Source organism: Lonchura striata, chromosome 17, assembly GCF_050655825.1.
Source record: "Lonchura striata isolate lonStrDom1 chromosome 17, ASM5065582v1, whole genome shotgun sequence".
NCBI classification, from domain to species: Eukaryota; Metazoa; Chordata; class Aves; order Passeriformes; family Estrildidae; genus Lonchura; species Lonchura striata.
In genome coordinates this window covers 4,521,171-4,537,243 of record NC_140719.1, presented here as the reverse complement: position 1 = coordinate 4,537,243, position 16,073 = coordinate 4,521,171, and the positions used below count along the sequence as shown (strand labels likewise).

At 49.0% G+C, this 16,073-nt stretch overlaps 1 protein-coding gene across 3 annotated transcripts in view; it reads left to right on the top strand.

Moving 5' to 3' along the window:
* The window catches only part of ASTN2 (astrotactin 2), a 335,047-nt gene that overhangs the window by 126,020 nt on the left and 192,954 nt on the right, over nt 1–16,073 (top strand). For all 3 annotated transcript variants that reach the window (XR_014958795.1, XM_021551387.3, XM_085594033.1), the window contains 2 exons: nt 2,037–2,183; nt 14,250–14,417. Coding sequence is in view for 2 of the 3 variants with exons in the window: in XM_021551387.3 (XP_021407062.2) it covers nt 2,037–2,183; nt 14,250–14,417 (315 nt within the window). In the remaining variant the exon portion in view is untranslated. The remainder of the gene's footprint in view (nt 1–2,036; nt 2,184–14,249; nt 14,418–16,073) is intronic.

Here is a 16,073-nt window from a genome sequence, read left to right as displayed (position 1 = left end):
GGGATTTGGGCTCTTTGTGAAAAGGAGATAATACTTGTCTCACTCATAAGGGATTTATGATTTAATGTTTGCAAAGCACTTTAAGACCCTGGATTGAAAGGTGATTTATAAGGGTGAAATCCAGCGTTGTCTGGTCCATTGTATATTTGATTTCGTCCACTTATCCTCATGGGGACTTTTTTTCCTTGCCTTTTATTTTTCCTTTCCCCGCCCTGCTCTTTTTTCTATTTTGCATTCATGTCATAACTTCAAGCCAAGCAGGGGTTGTGGCAGGCACAGTATGCCCAGCAAGAGGAGGATTTTGCCTCCCATGGAAGTGCTAACTTATGCTGATGATATGAATAAAGATTGGAAAAGAAAAAAAGAGGATTGCAAGGTGAGGGGCACAGGGGATTGGTGATAAAGCTGTGAAACAGGAGTGGGATGGCTGTTTAGATGATCCATGCATAAGGAAAGGAGAAGATGCTTCATAAATAATCAATTTACTTGCTCCTGTTGTTCTCAGTGATGGGGGTATTTTCCAGCAGATCAGCCACTTCTCCTGTCCTACAGATCCTGGTTGGAGCATCCCCTGTGCAGGCTCCAGCCTGGGGGTGCTGTGGTGGGGCTGGGTGCCCTGCCTGGAAAGGAGAGGTTGTGCTGAGCATGAGGCCCTGGCCTGGCACCAGCACCTCCAGCAGCAGCTTTAGGCAAATCATAGAGGATGCAAGTGCTGACTTGGATCCATTTCCAATTCAGTTTTCAAACTGATGCTTTTTAAATCTTGCTTTGCTGATGAGGTGATGAGGGCTGGGGTGCAAGTGGGGAGAGGCTGCTTCCAAAATCAAGAGACGCCCTCACCTGAATCCTGAGCAGGGCTGTGGTCTCCTCTGCCAGCAGCTGGGTCATCTCAGTGTGCACCAGAATGGGCTGTGCAGCCTCTGGGTTCATTCCTGAGCTGTGCCCTCTCCTTGCCATGGACACACTCTCCCAGTGGTGCATCCCAAGCCCTGGAGAAGGAACCTTGTGGGGTGTTCATTGTTATCTTGGAGCAGAGCGGGGTGCTGGCACAAGGTGTGGGGTGAGGGGGCCATGGGGGATGCAGTGCAGTCAGAGCAGCAGCGGGGCAGCCCCCAGGTCCAGGGGGATCAGTGGTGCCTCAAGGTTGCAGGCTCCAAGCACTCCTTGCTTGGGCAGTGGAGACCTGTTGGTGGTCTGGGACAGTTCTTGGTCATCTCCATCAGTAGAAAGGGTCTCATTTGGACACCTGACATTCCCAGTCTGCATCCAATAAGAGCAGCTGAATCTTCCGAGGCAGCCAGGTCTCTCTGTGTTGCACAGCTTCCCCACATTCCCTATGAAACTTGGGGATTCTGTCCCACCCAGCTGCTGTTGGTGGTGATTCAGCCATCCTAACGCTGTCCTGCCCCACGAGGGTTTCACAGTGGCTTGCTAAGCCAACAAACATTGACAAAAAGTGATGGTGGTTTCAGCAGGGCAGAACGACTCCAGGGAGGAGAAATTCCCAGGGAGAGGGTCTATACAGGGCTTTGAGCAGGGTTTTTTGAGAGGCCAAATGAAGCCCTGTTGCTACAGGACACGTGAAGGCACGACCTGAGCCGCTGCTATTGCAAAGGTGAAAAAGAGGAAGTTTATTTTCTGACTCCAGCATTTATACTTTTCCAAAGGTGACAGTGGATTGGAGGGTGAATGTGCCACCTCTCCAATGACATTGGACAAACTACTAGTACATCAAGTTTCTCCATTTTTATGGAGGACTGCAAAACAATAGGTTGTTTACAGAAAGTTGTGTGAGAAAATTCTCTACAAGAATGTAAACTCAGAAGTCTTTAGAAAATCTTAAGAATCGGGGCAACAAAGCCCTGTGCCAAACAATGTGTGATGGGAGCCCTGGCATGTGCAGACTCCTGCTGAGCTCCCATCCTTGTTTTCCATGCCTGCCTTCCCCGTGCTGGTGCTCCCCTGCCTGTGCTGAGGAAGCCCTGGGTGCAGCTTTCCCTTCTGGCCGCCCACCCACCCCTGTGTGTGCCTTGCAGGTTCCACGAAGAGCCCTGTGAACAAGACGGCGCTGACGCTGATCGCGGTCAGCTCCTGCGTGCTGGCCGTGGTCTGCGGCTCCCAGCTCTCCTGCCCGCTGACCGTCAAGGTGACGCTCCACGTCCCCGAGCACTTCATCGCCGATGGTAAGACCCTCCTGCTGCCCCTCTGCATCTTTGGGATGTGGAGATCCCTCTCTTTAGGAATGCCCCAGCTGTGCTTGACTGCAGGGATCTCCCTTTCCACGAGCGCATCTGCGAGCCTGAGGCAAAAATCTCAGTCGTGTCAATTAATATTACTGTTGTTAGCATTGGTGCTAATTGTGTCTGATGGATATTTCTGTTCTCCTCCAAACTCGGTGAGCAGCCCTGGGAGTTGCACAGGCAGGCAGCAGCAGAGCTGCTCGTCCTGCAGCAGCAGAGCTGCTCATCCCAGCCCTTGCAGCAGTATTGAAGGAAATTGCTGGGGTTTGAGCAAAGGCAGAGATGCTTTGATAAATTAGACAAGTGCTGCTGTCACTATTTATTGCTTTCTCCAACTGGGCTCCTTGCATTTGTTGTGTTTCACTGACCTTTTCTTTATAATGTGCAGTGAGCATCGAGTGCAAGTTTTCAGTAACATGAGGGCAAATTTCATTTTCTTCCAGCAGACAGGACCCATTATTCAGTCGGTTCCAATTCCTCAGCTCCTGCACTCGTCTCACTGCTTGGGGCATGCAGAGGGGCACTTCCTCTGCGCCAGAAACATGCAGCCAGTGCACCACCAGCTGCTGGGCTGTCCTGGTGCAGCCAGCTCTGGGACAGTTCCCTGCTTTGGGAGCTTTGGAGTGGAGGGCAGCTCTTGGGGGATTAATATTTTGGGGAGGGGGAGATGGTTAAAGACACACAGTAACATGAGAGCTGCAGGGACTGGTGGAGAGGGGCTGCAGTCATCAGCCCATGGCAGAATGGGAGTCACCAGTGTGTTTGAAGTGGGATTAGCCCTGCTACGGGTGGTCTCTGGGTAGCTGGGATAGCCCAGTGGTCACAGCTTGGCCCTTGTAGGAAAGAGAAGAGCATTTACTTTTTGTTCACACATTGGAGGAACTGAACACCAGTGCAGTGGAGACATGAAGATAACATCAAAGTGTGGATGTCACATCCCTGGAAGTGTTAAAGGCCAGTTTGGATGGAGCTCTGAGCAAACTGGTCTGGTGGAAGGTGTTCCTGCCCTAACAGCGGGTTGGAACAAGAGGATGTTTAAGGTCCTTTCCAAGCAAAACCATTCTGTGATTTAAGAATTTGAAACACGGGATTTGCCTATACCTTGACATGTTTCTAAAAAGTTTTAATGATTGTCCAAGCCACACATGAATATTTGAAATCTTCACAGATGGTTCCAAGTAGAGAACAGAAACTCCTGCATTTGGGGCATGAGGTTGCTCCAGTGCTAACTTGTGTTCCCTTGGGATGGGCACTGGCCAGTTCAGCGCTTGGACTGGGAGCTCACACTGGTTCTGGTACTTGCTGAAGGTCAGCCAGGAAGGCAGGGATGGATACAGGACCTCAGCATCCTGCTCCCAACTTTTGGTTCTGGCCCCGGAAAGAGAGTGTGTCCTGAAAAAGAAAATAAACAAAATGCAATGAGACTCCATAGAATGCAAGTGGAAAGCTGAACCTGTGCTTGTCACCAGGAAAGAGGTGGCAATGGAAATTATGCAAATACAGGGAACACTCGAATGAAAATGACAATGAAATACCAATAAAGCAGATTAATATCCTTGAAACTGGGGGAAATAGGATGATCTCCAGTCCCGACTTAATGACTTTTCCGAAGAGAAAGTGGCAAGAGGACTGGTAACAACGGTTTGGAGAAGAATTAAAATGAGCTTGGTAATGAAACTGTAAAATATAATTACAAACTGCAAAAACTTTTAAAATATTTTTTATGAGAAGCAGTCAAATTCTTCACATAGAAGCAGCCAAGACATTTTGCAGTGGCTATCACTTTCCCTGAAATCTCAGCATTTTATGCGATGACAGTCTCTTGCCTGGGAAGAGAAAAAGCTCTTGAAGTTGTCCCTTCTTTCTGAATAACAGCAAATCCCAAGGCACCACCCAACTGGCAGCAAAATATTACAAAGCATTTAAAGACATCGCAGAACTGAGCTGGGTTGGGAAATTTCAGTGATACCCAGGAAAAGTGTGGCTGGATGTGTTTGCCAAGGCTCCACACCTGCAGTTTGGTGCTGATGGAGAAGAGCGGACCTGCTCCTCCCTGGAGATCTCCCGTGGAGGATTAAATCTGCTTTTTACAGGCTGCTGAAGGGGCTTGGCATCAGCATCCCTGTGGCATCGAGGTGACAACAGAGTTGACGTGTTTGGCCTGGCAGAGTCTGGGAGCTTTGATCAGTCTTGAAGCAGCTTCTGGTGTGGCACCCGGCAGTGGCACCGTGTCTCGCGAGTGTCGCCGCGCGCTGAAATCGCCTGGTCCCCGAAGCTGTTCCCTTTGGTGCTGCACAGGATGATAAGGCAGGCTCTGCCAGGAGGCAGCGATGGTGCATTCATGGGAGATGTTCCCATACGAGGGAGCGGTGCCCTCTCGTTCCCTTTTGAAATGTGGAATTTCAATAGGCACCGGGAGCCAAGGAAAATGTGAAAGCGGAGCTGCTACCGGCACCTCTGCAGGAGAAGCCAAACAAAGGCAGAGGCTGAAAGAAACCACTCTCCTAGACGATGAGAACTCGCCTTTGAAGGAAACTTTAAATAGATGCCAGCCAGTTCTGGCGTGCCAGCAGCCAGAGCCAAGAAAAGAAAGAGGGGGGAAGCCTCCCCAAGTGTCTCCAGCTTTGGAGAAGAGCAGCTTTCCCTGCTGCAGCAAGAATGGCGTTAGAGAAAGCAGCTCCAGAGCCTGCTGGAGTGGCAGGGTGGGAAAGGGGAGGGGAAGGACTGGGACCAGAAGCCAACTGGCAGCCAGACTGGGAGGATATATTCCAAGCAGCAGTTCTATAATAACCAGCCTGTCTCTACTGCCTTTATTTCTCCCTGGGTTTGTTTTCTTCCTTTTGTTCATTTGATGGGGTGCCCCTGCCTCGCTCCCCGCTGAGCAGTTACTGCCTGGTTTGCACAGCTGCTGTGCCTTCACTTTGTGCAGCAGCTGGACCAAGGAGAGCCTGGCAGGAGCTGCCTGGCTGGCAGGGAGGGCTGGGACCTCCTGCTTCCCAGAAATGAGTTGGTGCCTCTAAATCCTCCCTGGAACGCAGTGCTTGGAGCATCCTCTGCTCCCTTCTGCTGCTCCAGGGATTGTGTTTCGAGGCAGCCGCTGCCTGTGCTGAGCAGGAGGAATTGTTCTGGTTTCAGAGGTGGCTCAGATTTATGGAAAGAACCGTAGTGGCTTTTATGAGGATATGGAAATGCGAGGCATTATTTAGAGGACCCTTTAGCTGTGTCAAAGGGGGGAAGAAAGGAAGGAGAGTTCCTCCATCTGAGTAATAAAACCTCTTATGAATATGGGAGCCACTCAGCTCTACATTCAATAGTTGTTTTTTGGTTTTGTTTTTTTTCTTGTAAGTAATAATTCAAAAAAGTAGAGCTGGAGCAATGGGAATGGCTTGCAGGGAAGGCAGGGTGGGGAAAGATACTCTGGAGGGCTCAGCCTGGAGTACGTCCTTGCTGCACAACAGTATGAAATATAGTATCAATTAAAGCTTCCCATTTTTACAGCCTGGGAGAGGTTATATACGGTGTGGGTGGATGTTTGTACTTTAGTGGGAGAGGTGGGTGAGATCCTCCAGTGGTGCAGAGGGAAGCAAGAGCTGCATTTAGCGAGGGGTTTGTAGGGCTTTGTTTTATAAGTGGAAATAAAGCAAAGGGCATAAAGCAGGTTTTTGTCAAAGACACCTCGGGCATTTACAGCCTTCTTCCCTCCTCTTCTGAGATGTGTTCCAGGGAAGGTGTGGTGATCCCTCTGCACCTGGCTGGGCTGTGCAATGGGTGCACAGAGTGTGGTGTGGGCAGGCAGGGTCCTCATTTTGGGATCAGAGCTGTGGGGGCAGGCAGGATTCTCATTTTGGGATCAGAGCTCTGTGGGCAGGGAGGATCCTGCAGTGGGATCAGAGTTCTGTGGGCAGGGAGGATCCTGCAGTGGGATCAGAGCTCTGTGGGCAGTGTCCTCACCCTGACAAGCTGCCTGGGTGTTGGCTCTGTCCCTCCTGCAAGTGTGGATGAACTCTTCCAGCATGAACGCTGTCCCGAGAGCAAACCCAGCTCCCCCCTTGCAAGGCCAAGAGGCCAGCACAAGTGGAATTTCTATTTGAGACCGTGCTTTGGGCTGGAGAATCTGACAAGATGGCAGAGGTGGAGGGAGCTTCTTTTTGTTTATTCTATAATCTCCGTGCATCTGCGTCTGCCTGCCTGAACGATGCTGTGCTGTCCTTGCCACGCAGCTGATCAGTAATTGTTTCATCTGCAGATTATTTCCTACCTTCCCCCACCACTGTTTCCTCCAAGATGCTGCTGAATTGGATGCTGCTATTAGCAGCCTGTGTTAATTTTCCCTGAAGACTGCTCAGCAGACTGCAATTGTTGGGACTCGCAGCAACTTCTCATTTTGGTTTTAATTAAATGTGTTGCTTTAAATTGTTTGTTTTTGACATTTCCTCCTCTATCTTCTGCAACTCTTGGAGGTCACCAGGCATTACCTCGTGTCCTCAGGGCACTCAGGATGTGCTGCACAGAGATGAGCCATGGGAGGTGGGGGACTGGCTGTGTCCCAGTCCCCTTTGGCAGCAAGGAGAAGCTGGAGACACTCTTTGATTTACAGGTGAAGCTCCCCAGGGTTGTACCAGAAGGATGGAGAAAGAGATCTGGTCTCAAAGCTATCTCAGGTCAGACTGGATGGAGCTCTGTGCAATCTGCTCCACTGGGAGGGTGTCCCTGCCCATGGGAGAGGGATGGAACAAGATGATCTTTAAGGTCCCTTCCAACACAAAGCATTCTGTGATGCTGTGATCTTTTCAGAAATATTCTGAAACTGGGGTCTCCCATGTTCACCAGCTGTTCCAAGATCCATAAATCCCTTCTGAAATCAGCAGAAGGAATTGGTTTAAAATATTTTTTTTCTTGTGCTGTTTTCTCCTCCCAGGGTTTTTGCTCTGTGGAGACCTGGGTCAGGGCTTTGACAGAAGCAACACTTTCTTGAAAACTGAGTGTCACGTCTGTCTGCTGCAGGCCTCGTGTGTTTCATGTAAGGTGGCCGTGTTTGGGGGCAGCTCTACAAATTGCATTTTATTTCATCAGCTCATAATCACCGGGGTCACCTCCGTGCCTGTGTTACAGCTCACTCCTGCTCCCGTCTCTGCTTGCCTGGCAAGAAAACGTGAGCAAACGGCTGCAGTGTTACCAGACATGAACTCTAAATATTAACATCAATTTATGAACTATATCAGTGTGGATCAAAGGGATTCCAAGACGGTTTTACAGCAGGAACGCTCTTTGCATGAAGAACTAATAAGATTCTGGAGGCTGAAGTACATCATGTTTTTATCGTGGCTTTGACAGCCTTGTGAACCTGCTCAGCTGCTGCCTGGATCCCCAGCCCTGTGCCTGCCAGAGGCATTCCCAGCTCCTGGGGCAGCTCCTTGTGCAGGGGAAGCCAAATGCTTCTTCCTTCTCCTTCGCAGGGTTCACTGGAGCAAAGCCAGCAGGATTGGCACTGGGTTGGCGTTGGCATTTGGATGGTGTCAGCCGGAGCTGCTCCAGAGCTGGGACGTGCTGTGTCCTGAAAGAGGCAGGAGGTGCCACCCCTGTGGGGAGGGGGCATCTCCTGGCACCTGCTGAGCTGTGCCAACACCCTTTGCCCTCTGATTTGGGAGGGATGGCACGTCTTTGGCCAGCTAACCTGCTCCCCCTCCCATAGATGAAGATGCAAACTTGACTTCTGCCTTCATACAACAAGCTTATCACAGCTCCTGTGTGCTTTGTGATGTGATTAGATTTAGGCTGGATTTCCTCATCCCATTCCTGATATCTGGAGAGCATCTCTGTTAGAGAGCCCCAAGCTGCAGTGTGGGAGTTGGGAGGTGCAGAGCACTAAGGAGAAGGATTTTTTTCAGGAGTCTCACTTCTGTCTCAGCCACTGCTGGCCCAGATGACTTCTGAGGACAGAGATGTGTCTTCCCAACACCTCCACAATTACATTGTCTAAAGCTGCCATGAGGAGATCTCATTGCAGCATGAGCTTGACCACAAGGCAGGGTGGGCAGATTACTTCTTGCTTAAGTTTAGGAGAAGTTGGCTGATCCATCACCTGCCTTATAAATACATTTATTGTTTGTCAGGAGCTCAGCCCTGGAGAAATCAAGACTGACTGACAAGAAAACCCAAAGAAAGAGTCTGTCAGAATAATCAAGGAAGTGCAATTCAACACTTAAATTGTAACCCTGCTCCTCCCACAGGAAAGGTAGTGCCAGTTTGAGCTGTAATTGCACACAGACATGTAGTGCTAATTGACTTCTGCTTTGCCAGGGTGGGAAAGCTCTGGCAGGTGGTGTTTTGAGGGATGGGGGTCTCCAAGTTTGATCATCATTGGGTTGGGCAGGTGAGAGCCCATGGGTGCAGTTCATGTGCTGAAAATACAGCCTGGAGTCAAGCACTGTGAGATATAAACTGTGAGTGCTTCAGCTGAGGGAGGACTCAATGAAAGATGTGTCTATAGACTTGTGCTGTTTTCTAGTCTTTCTATCATAACTTTCTGTTTAAGAATTTCACCTTGTTCAAAGACAGAAATAATTAAAAAGAAGAAAAAAAAAAAAAGAGTAAAGAGGGTTGGCTTGGATTTTAACCTGGTGTGATGCTGTCCCTGGATTCAAAATAGACTATAGAACTTAGAGTTTGACTTAAAACTATTTAAATTATTCCCAAATCATCTGATTTTGCACTGGGCTGGAGAGGGATGGTGAAGCTGAGCACTGTGTTAGTCTGTGGGTGCAGTCCTGCCCCAAGACCCATTTCCTTGCTCAAGTCAGTGCATGTGTGTCCTGGGCACCCAAAGTCTGTCCTGCTCTTTGGCATTTCTGGGAGAAATTTAAGAAACAGAAGTTTTCATTCCCTGGGCTCGGGACAGGAGAAGGAGAGCTGATCAAGGGGAAGAGCTGATAGGGGAGGAGTTGTCTCTTTGGGCAATGTTCTTTCAAGTTTAACAAGGGGAAAAAAGGGTCTCTAAAGAAATCAAATAGGGTTATTCTTTGTACCTATAGAATGAAGCCAGAGGGATCATCTATCCTCTAGTGTTTATAAAAACTATCTGTAACAGGATTAGAACTGTGTGATAGCATAGGGCTGGATGCATTAATAGCAACCTATAGTATGACCTCCCATTGCTTGCCTACACAAAATACTAATTTTAGATGAAAAGGAGTTTTGTTGGCTAAGAAACAGTGAATGGAGCAAAGATGACAAAAAAGAGCAGAGGGAGAAAGAAATAGATGTTCTTCAAAAAAAATTAAATTTTGATCTTTTGCCTTGAAAAGAAAGAGAAAGGAAAAGCCAAACCCTTTTGGCTGCTTTTTGGATGCTTTGTTCTTTTCCCTTGTTAGATATCTCTTCTGAGCTGTTTTATCCTGTTGTGTTCTTGAAAATGATTTTTGAAATGTCAAAACTTCAAGCCTCTTTTGTCAGGGCTTAAGCAATTCCACTGAACTTTGAAGGAGACCACAGCATGAGAGACATGAACTTCTGACGCTGCCTTAACTCGTCCCGCTTTGATCAGTGCTGGGGAAGCAACGGGGGGAGTGGAAAACACACACACACAGAAAGCCAGACAAATCAATCCCCTGAGGGGCTGCTGGACCTTGTGGAGCTGCGAGGGAGTTGTGGCTGTGTCCTGGTGTTCTCCACGCTGCTCCTGGCATTGGCTGGCTCCCAAAGCCAACAGCACTTGAGGGACATGTCCTGGTGTGGGGCTCCCGGGAAGTGGTGCTGGGTGCAGAGATGTCATTTTGTTTCTGTGTTCATGTCCTGGCTTGTAAGATCAGCATGGATTCTATTACCATCTCTTGGAGGTGGGGCAGTTTTCTTATCTCTTCCAAGAACAATGTCTCCCTCCGGGGAGAATCTTCTGTTAATGGCCATTGAATGTCTCACTGCATGGCTGGGAAAGTTCCATCATCCCATGGGGAGATGCTCCACCCAGAGGGAGGAGCCAAGCACTCCTACCTGCATAAAATCAGCAATTTTTGGGACAGCAGAGCAGCTCTTTGCTGGATTCCCAGAGGAGCAGCTTCTTCCCTGCTGGATTCCCAGAGGAAGACCAGGCCCATCTACTCCATCCCCAGACCTTCAGAGAAAACTCCACCCTGCTACAGATCCCTGCTCCAGCAGCATTCCATCTGCCACTCCAGGAGGAGCAGCCACCATTTAACTGGGCTATTACCAACACCCTGACTCCTCAGGGTGTCAGGGTTCTGACTCCATCACTAGTTTTGTTTGTACTAATTAAATTTTTTTATTATTTTTATTTAGTCTTTTTTCCTAGTAAAGAACTGTTATTCCCATTCCCATATCTTTGCCTGAGAGCCTTTAAAAAAAAAAAAAAAGTGGTAATTTGGAGGGAGAGGGTTTACCTTTTCCATTTCACAGGAGTCTTTTGCCCTCCTTCACAGACTCCTGTCTTTTCAAACCAAGACAGTTCACTTGGTTGGTTGATGGTTGCTTTACCCTGATACCTAAACATCTCCATTCAAGGGAGATTTCAGCAAGGTTTTGAGTGAGAAGCTTGACATTTGTGTCTAGGAGGACCCCTGGGAGGTTGGCAGCGGGGACAGCAGGGTGGAAAATCCCTGCAGGAGTCTTCAGAGTGTCTGTGCTGAGACCTGCTCTGGGGACTGCAGCTGAAGGGGTGCTTCAAACAGGGTGTGGGGGTGATTTAGTAGGGTCTGAAGTTCTCAAGGAAGGTTTTAGGAGGTTGGTCTGTAGTGGGTTCTACCCCCATCAAGTTCCCCATTCACTCCCCTTCCCTCCCTCCAGAGACTGCAGTTGTGGAAAACAAATCCAGCTGATGTTCGAAACAGCTCTTATTTGTTAAATGTTTGTTCTTGGTAGTTTCTAAAAGGATTTGTTCCTCAATCTGCCCTTTCTGAGCTTTTCAAGGTTGTTTTGATATGTACACGATGTTGACTTTTAAAAACTGTTTTCTATGTATGGATTCTTTGAAAGTGAAGAGAAATATTTTGTGAAAAGGCTTTGAAATCATCAGAATTTTAGCTTTCAAAATATTTGTAGAATGCCTTTTTCTGTTATTTATTTCACAGGCAAGCTATAAAGGGATCGAGGTTGGGCTGTTTGTTTGTTTGTTTGTTTTCAGTGGGAGCGAAGGTGATGAGGGTGTCTGTGAATGTCTCTCAAAATCTTACCACACACTCAGCTTCAGAGATGTGAGAAGTTTCCTTTCTGGAAGTTGTGCCCTCCCTCCTCTGAGGAGGGAGGAAAAGAAAGGGAAGGAAGGGAGGAAGGAAGGAAAGAAGGAGGAAGGAAAGTAAAACCTTTAATTTCCCTAGGTTTGGGTTTTTTTCAGACTAAGGTAGAAAAACCTCCATTTTACACTGAGCCTGAATTCAGGAATTTTGGATTGAAATGTTTTCACTGCTGCTTTTCAAACAAACAAACCCACTGAAAAACCTGATGAGGATGATTTCTCAATCAGACTTACTAAAATCAAAATAAGTAATTAATCTTCAAAATACCTGGAGTCAGGGAAGGGGCTGGAGTGCAAGTCTGATAGGAGCAGTTGAGTGAGCTGGAGAAAAGGAGGCTTGGGGGGAATCTTATCATTCTCTACAACTCCCTGACAAGGAGGGTGGAACCAGGTGGGGTTTGGCCTCTTCTCCAATGGAATGCTTAGATTGGATAAAAAGAAGAATTTCTCCAGAGAAAAGGATTGTCCAGCCCTGGCACAGCTGCCCAGGGCAGTGCTGGAGTCCCCATTCCTGGAGGGATTGAAAAGCTGTGTGGATGTGGCTCTTGGGGACATGGTCTGGCTGCCCTGGCAGTGCCGGGGGAAGATTTGGGATTTGGTGATCTGAGAGGTCTTTCCCACCTGAATGATTCCATGCTGGGGAGCTCCACAGGTCACCCCTCCATCACCCACCTGCCCATGGAGCAGGTACAGCAGGTCCTGAGCCAAGATCCCTTCCAGCTCCAGCCGCCTCCATCTCTCCATGTACAAATGATGTGTCTGATTTGTGTCGGGCTTGCTTCTGTTACTTCCAAGCTGTATTTTAACAAGAAGTGGGGTTCATTAAGTAGGGATTTAATCAAGAGCTGCTGGTTTTGCTCCTCAGTCCTTGGGTGCAGAGGGAGTTGCCTGTAGCTGAGTCTCAAAACAACCGTACGTGCTTCCGAAGCCTTGCTCTTTATTAGGGAGCTGCGGAAATCAGGAGGAAAACAAAATTGACAGGTTGCTACTTAGACACCTACATGTAAATAGTAAACACTCCCAAAGGGTGTATTTCTGATTGGGAAAAGAAACCAGCAATTGTTGTTATTGGTATGTAAGGCTATCTTTAAAAATTCATTGAAAAGAATAATTAGAGATAAAACCACATGGCTCTAAGAAACTTCTCTGTGCTCAGTGTTTCTCTGTTTTCCAGTGGTGCTGGGGGGCTTACCCAGTGATTTACTGCTGCCTTGTGTCTGATTGAGATGTATCCTGCAGCCTTGGCGGGGCAGCTCCTGCCTTGCTGTGTCTCCAGAGCTGCTGGATCGTGATCTCTAATTCTCATTTGCTTGAGCAGTCAGCAGCTTGGCAGCCTCCCCTGGCTTTGAGTGCAGAGATGCACCTGTGAATATGTTTATGGTATATAAACACTCTGAGTGTCAAAGAGCTAAGTTTATGGGAAATTAGGGCTTGGATTTGGATGGTGCTGAGATCTTGGGATACCCAAAAATGAGGTCACTCACTGGGATGCTTGACTCGAGGCTCTGCTTGTGTTATGCTTTGCATGGCTAATGTGGCACAGGTGAGGGTGAGGAGGCCTCCCTCTTGCTAAGCATCAGGGATCCTCTTCAAAAGCAGATCCAGAGTTTGTATTCAGGCAGGTTCATGTGGGGTGGCTGCTGCTGCAAGCTTGTTGTCCTGCTTTTTTAATCTCGTGGCTTTCATCAAAGTAAGTTAGTGCTTTAAAGAATGGTGTCCTAGTCCTTTCCTAAGGGTCACATGCCTTACAGTTTCATGACAATAGGCCCTGGATCTGTACATTTGCTACCCCTGGGTAATCTCTGAGAAGGATTTCAGTCTTCAGACAGCAGTTGCAAATTTTGTCCTCTGACTTAGTGGAAAGGTGGCTGTGGGCTCCTGTGCTACCTGGCAGTTCCCCTTTCCAACTCCTCCTTGCAGGTTTCTTCTCTCCTTTTTAGAGGCTTTTACCATGGTAAGTTTTGCAAAACACCACTTAATGGCAGAGGTTTTTTGGCTCCTCTCTGATCTGTGCAGCACTGTTATGGAGGGAGTCTTATAATCAATGTAATTGAAGATCAGAGTTAATGAGGACCTCTGTGCCTGCAAAATCCCCCAAGCGATGCTGGGCCTCAGATGTTAGATAAGGAAATGATTGGGCTGAACTGAAAATCTATTTGGCTAATTAGATGATGCATATTCCCAGATGCCAGTGGGGAAAAATACATTTCGCAAAATAAGGAAGCATACGATTTTATAAGAAAATATTTTTGGCAGGAATTCACTCCTTACTCACAGGAGGGAGAGGGTGGGGGGGTGTCTGGTGTGAGACAACTCATACAAGAAGTTGTGTGTTGGGCCTGTCCACTCACCTTCAACAGAAGGTGAACAGGCCCTGCTGCTGCTGCCCATCTGTGCCCTGAGCTCCAGGTGCCTCCTGGACCACTCCTCCCTGAGCTGGGGCAGTGATGCTCTGATTGCAGATCAGAATAATTACACTGGTCCTCATTTCTGCAGAGACCTGGGAATCAAATCCCAGTAGGGAAGTGTCTGGGCAGAGGAGCTAGTGGGCCATTTGCTGTACCACATTCTTCTGGAGAGGAATGGTCAAATGAAGTTCTTTGGGACCAGCTGGCAATGAACTCATTATTATTTTACAGTTACTGTCATCACAGCAGCTCCTGAAGAGTGCAGTGCTCTGATGTTGGGCCAAAATGCACATTTGGGATTTTTATTTTGGATTTCCACGCTCACCTAACACACTTTTTTCCCACTTCCCCCAGGCAGCAGCTTCGTTGTGAGTGAGGGGAGCTACTTGGACATCTCTGACTGGCTTAACCCAGCCAAGCTGTCCCTGTACTATCAGATCAATGCCACGTCCCCCTGGGTGAGAGACCTCTGTGGGCAGAGGACCACTGACGCCTGTGAGCAGCTGTGTGACCAAGACACAGGTAAGGGAAGCTGGGGGAGAGTGAAAACCTTGGAAAGCTCGGAGATGTGGGGGAGAAGGTCTGTCAGTGGGTATTTTGATGCCCTCTTGGCTCACCTTTGCTCTAGCCTGGTGATGGGCATGGGGGACTGAGAGGTGCTAGCAGGGTCACATCAGCAAAATGTGAAGAAGATGAGGGTTTCAAACAGTGGATCTACCAGTTCTGTGGTGTGACAGCTGCAGGCACGTGGAGTTTATCTCCTTCTAGGGTGGGTTGTTCTGCTGTCCCATCTGGAAAACCTTCTCATGAATTTACCCCATCTCCATCCCTTTTCTTTTCTGACCATTCTCACTGCAGATCACCACAATTCCCATTAGTGCTGCTCCTGCCCGGTGGTTACCTAGGTTGGATCTGTCCTCCAGCCCTTCCTGGTGGAGTTGTGAACTTGCCACCCTTCCTCATCTCTAGATGAGTGTTCTGCTGAGCGTGTTCTGCTGGTGTGCAGCCCTGCTGGGGCTCAGGTGTGGGACTGGGTAAAGGACAATTGTGACCTTGCCTCATGTCTTCATTGGATGACACATGGGAGTCCTGGTGAGCACAGCAGGCACAGGGGGCCAGCACCTTGCAAGGAAGGTGGCTTGGGGACTGTGCTGGGGTTTTGTGCTGTGTCTCACCAGTGGCTCGCCAGCCTTGGGTTGGATGCTTTCTTGGTGGTGTGGAGAGAAGTGTCCCTGGTGGTCCTGGCTTGCTGAGTGTCTGAAGAGCACCCACACCCTGTCTCCTTGCAGAGAGGTGCCATCCCAGCTTAGTCCCAGCTCTCCATGTGAGCTGCTTCCCCCTCAGCCATGAGCTTCACCTCATGTGTATGAGATTCATGGCTGCAGGTAAGGATGGGTTTAAAGGATGGCTCACTGTGGAGAAGGCCTTTCCTAAGCCTCCCAAAGCCCCTGACTGTCATTAATACATGGATTAGAACAAGCAATCCCTAAGAGTCATGAACTCCTCATGGGGTGGTGGGGGTGACCCTGTTCTTATCCCTCCCTGCTCAGTTGAGATGCGAATACTGAACTTGGTCTTACAAACTCATTTTCCTGGTCAAGACAATCTTCTCTTCTTGGTATTCCTGTTCCTCAAGGCTTGTCTGCACGGAGGCACAGGCAGGCATGGCTGCAGCAGAATGGTGACACTGGATGAATTCCCTGTGTAGACAGCCCTGGGCATCACCTAAAGTCCCAAGGAGGGCTGGGAGGTGCCAACAGCCACTCTGACAGATGCAGATGGTGCAGGATGAGGCTCTTCCCATCCAGATGTCACAGAGCAGAAGGATTTTTGTTTCAGGCGTTGGCAAAACGCAGCCACCTCAGTGGGAGAGGGGAGATGCATTCAGCTGTCCCCTGCTCCAGAGGAGGGGAGAAACAGCAGAAACTATGGGGACACTGTGTGGAGCCAGACCACGACTCCCCTGTTGGAAGGGCCCTGCGGCTCCCCCTGCCAGCCCCATCCTTGGCAGCGAGCAGGGCTGGCTGATCCTGGTGTGCCTCGGTTGTGAGGAGCGCTGCTCTCCTGTGCCAGCCCAGCTGCAGCTCCTGCTGCGACCCCGGCCCCCAGAGCAGCCTGTCCCTCTTGCTGGATGCCCCACGCTGGAGCAGGATGTGTCAGATCTTGTTTGCAGGGAAG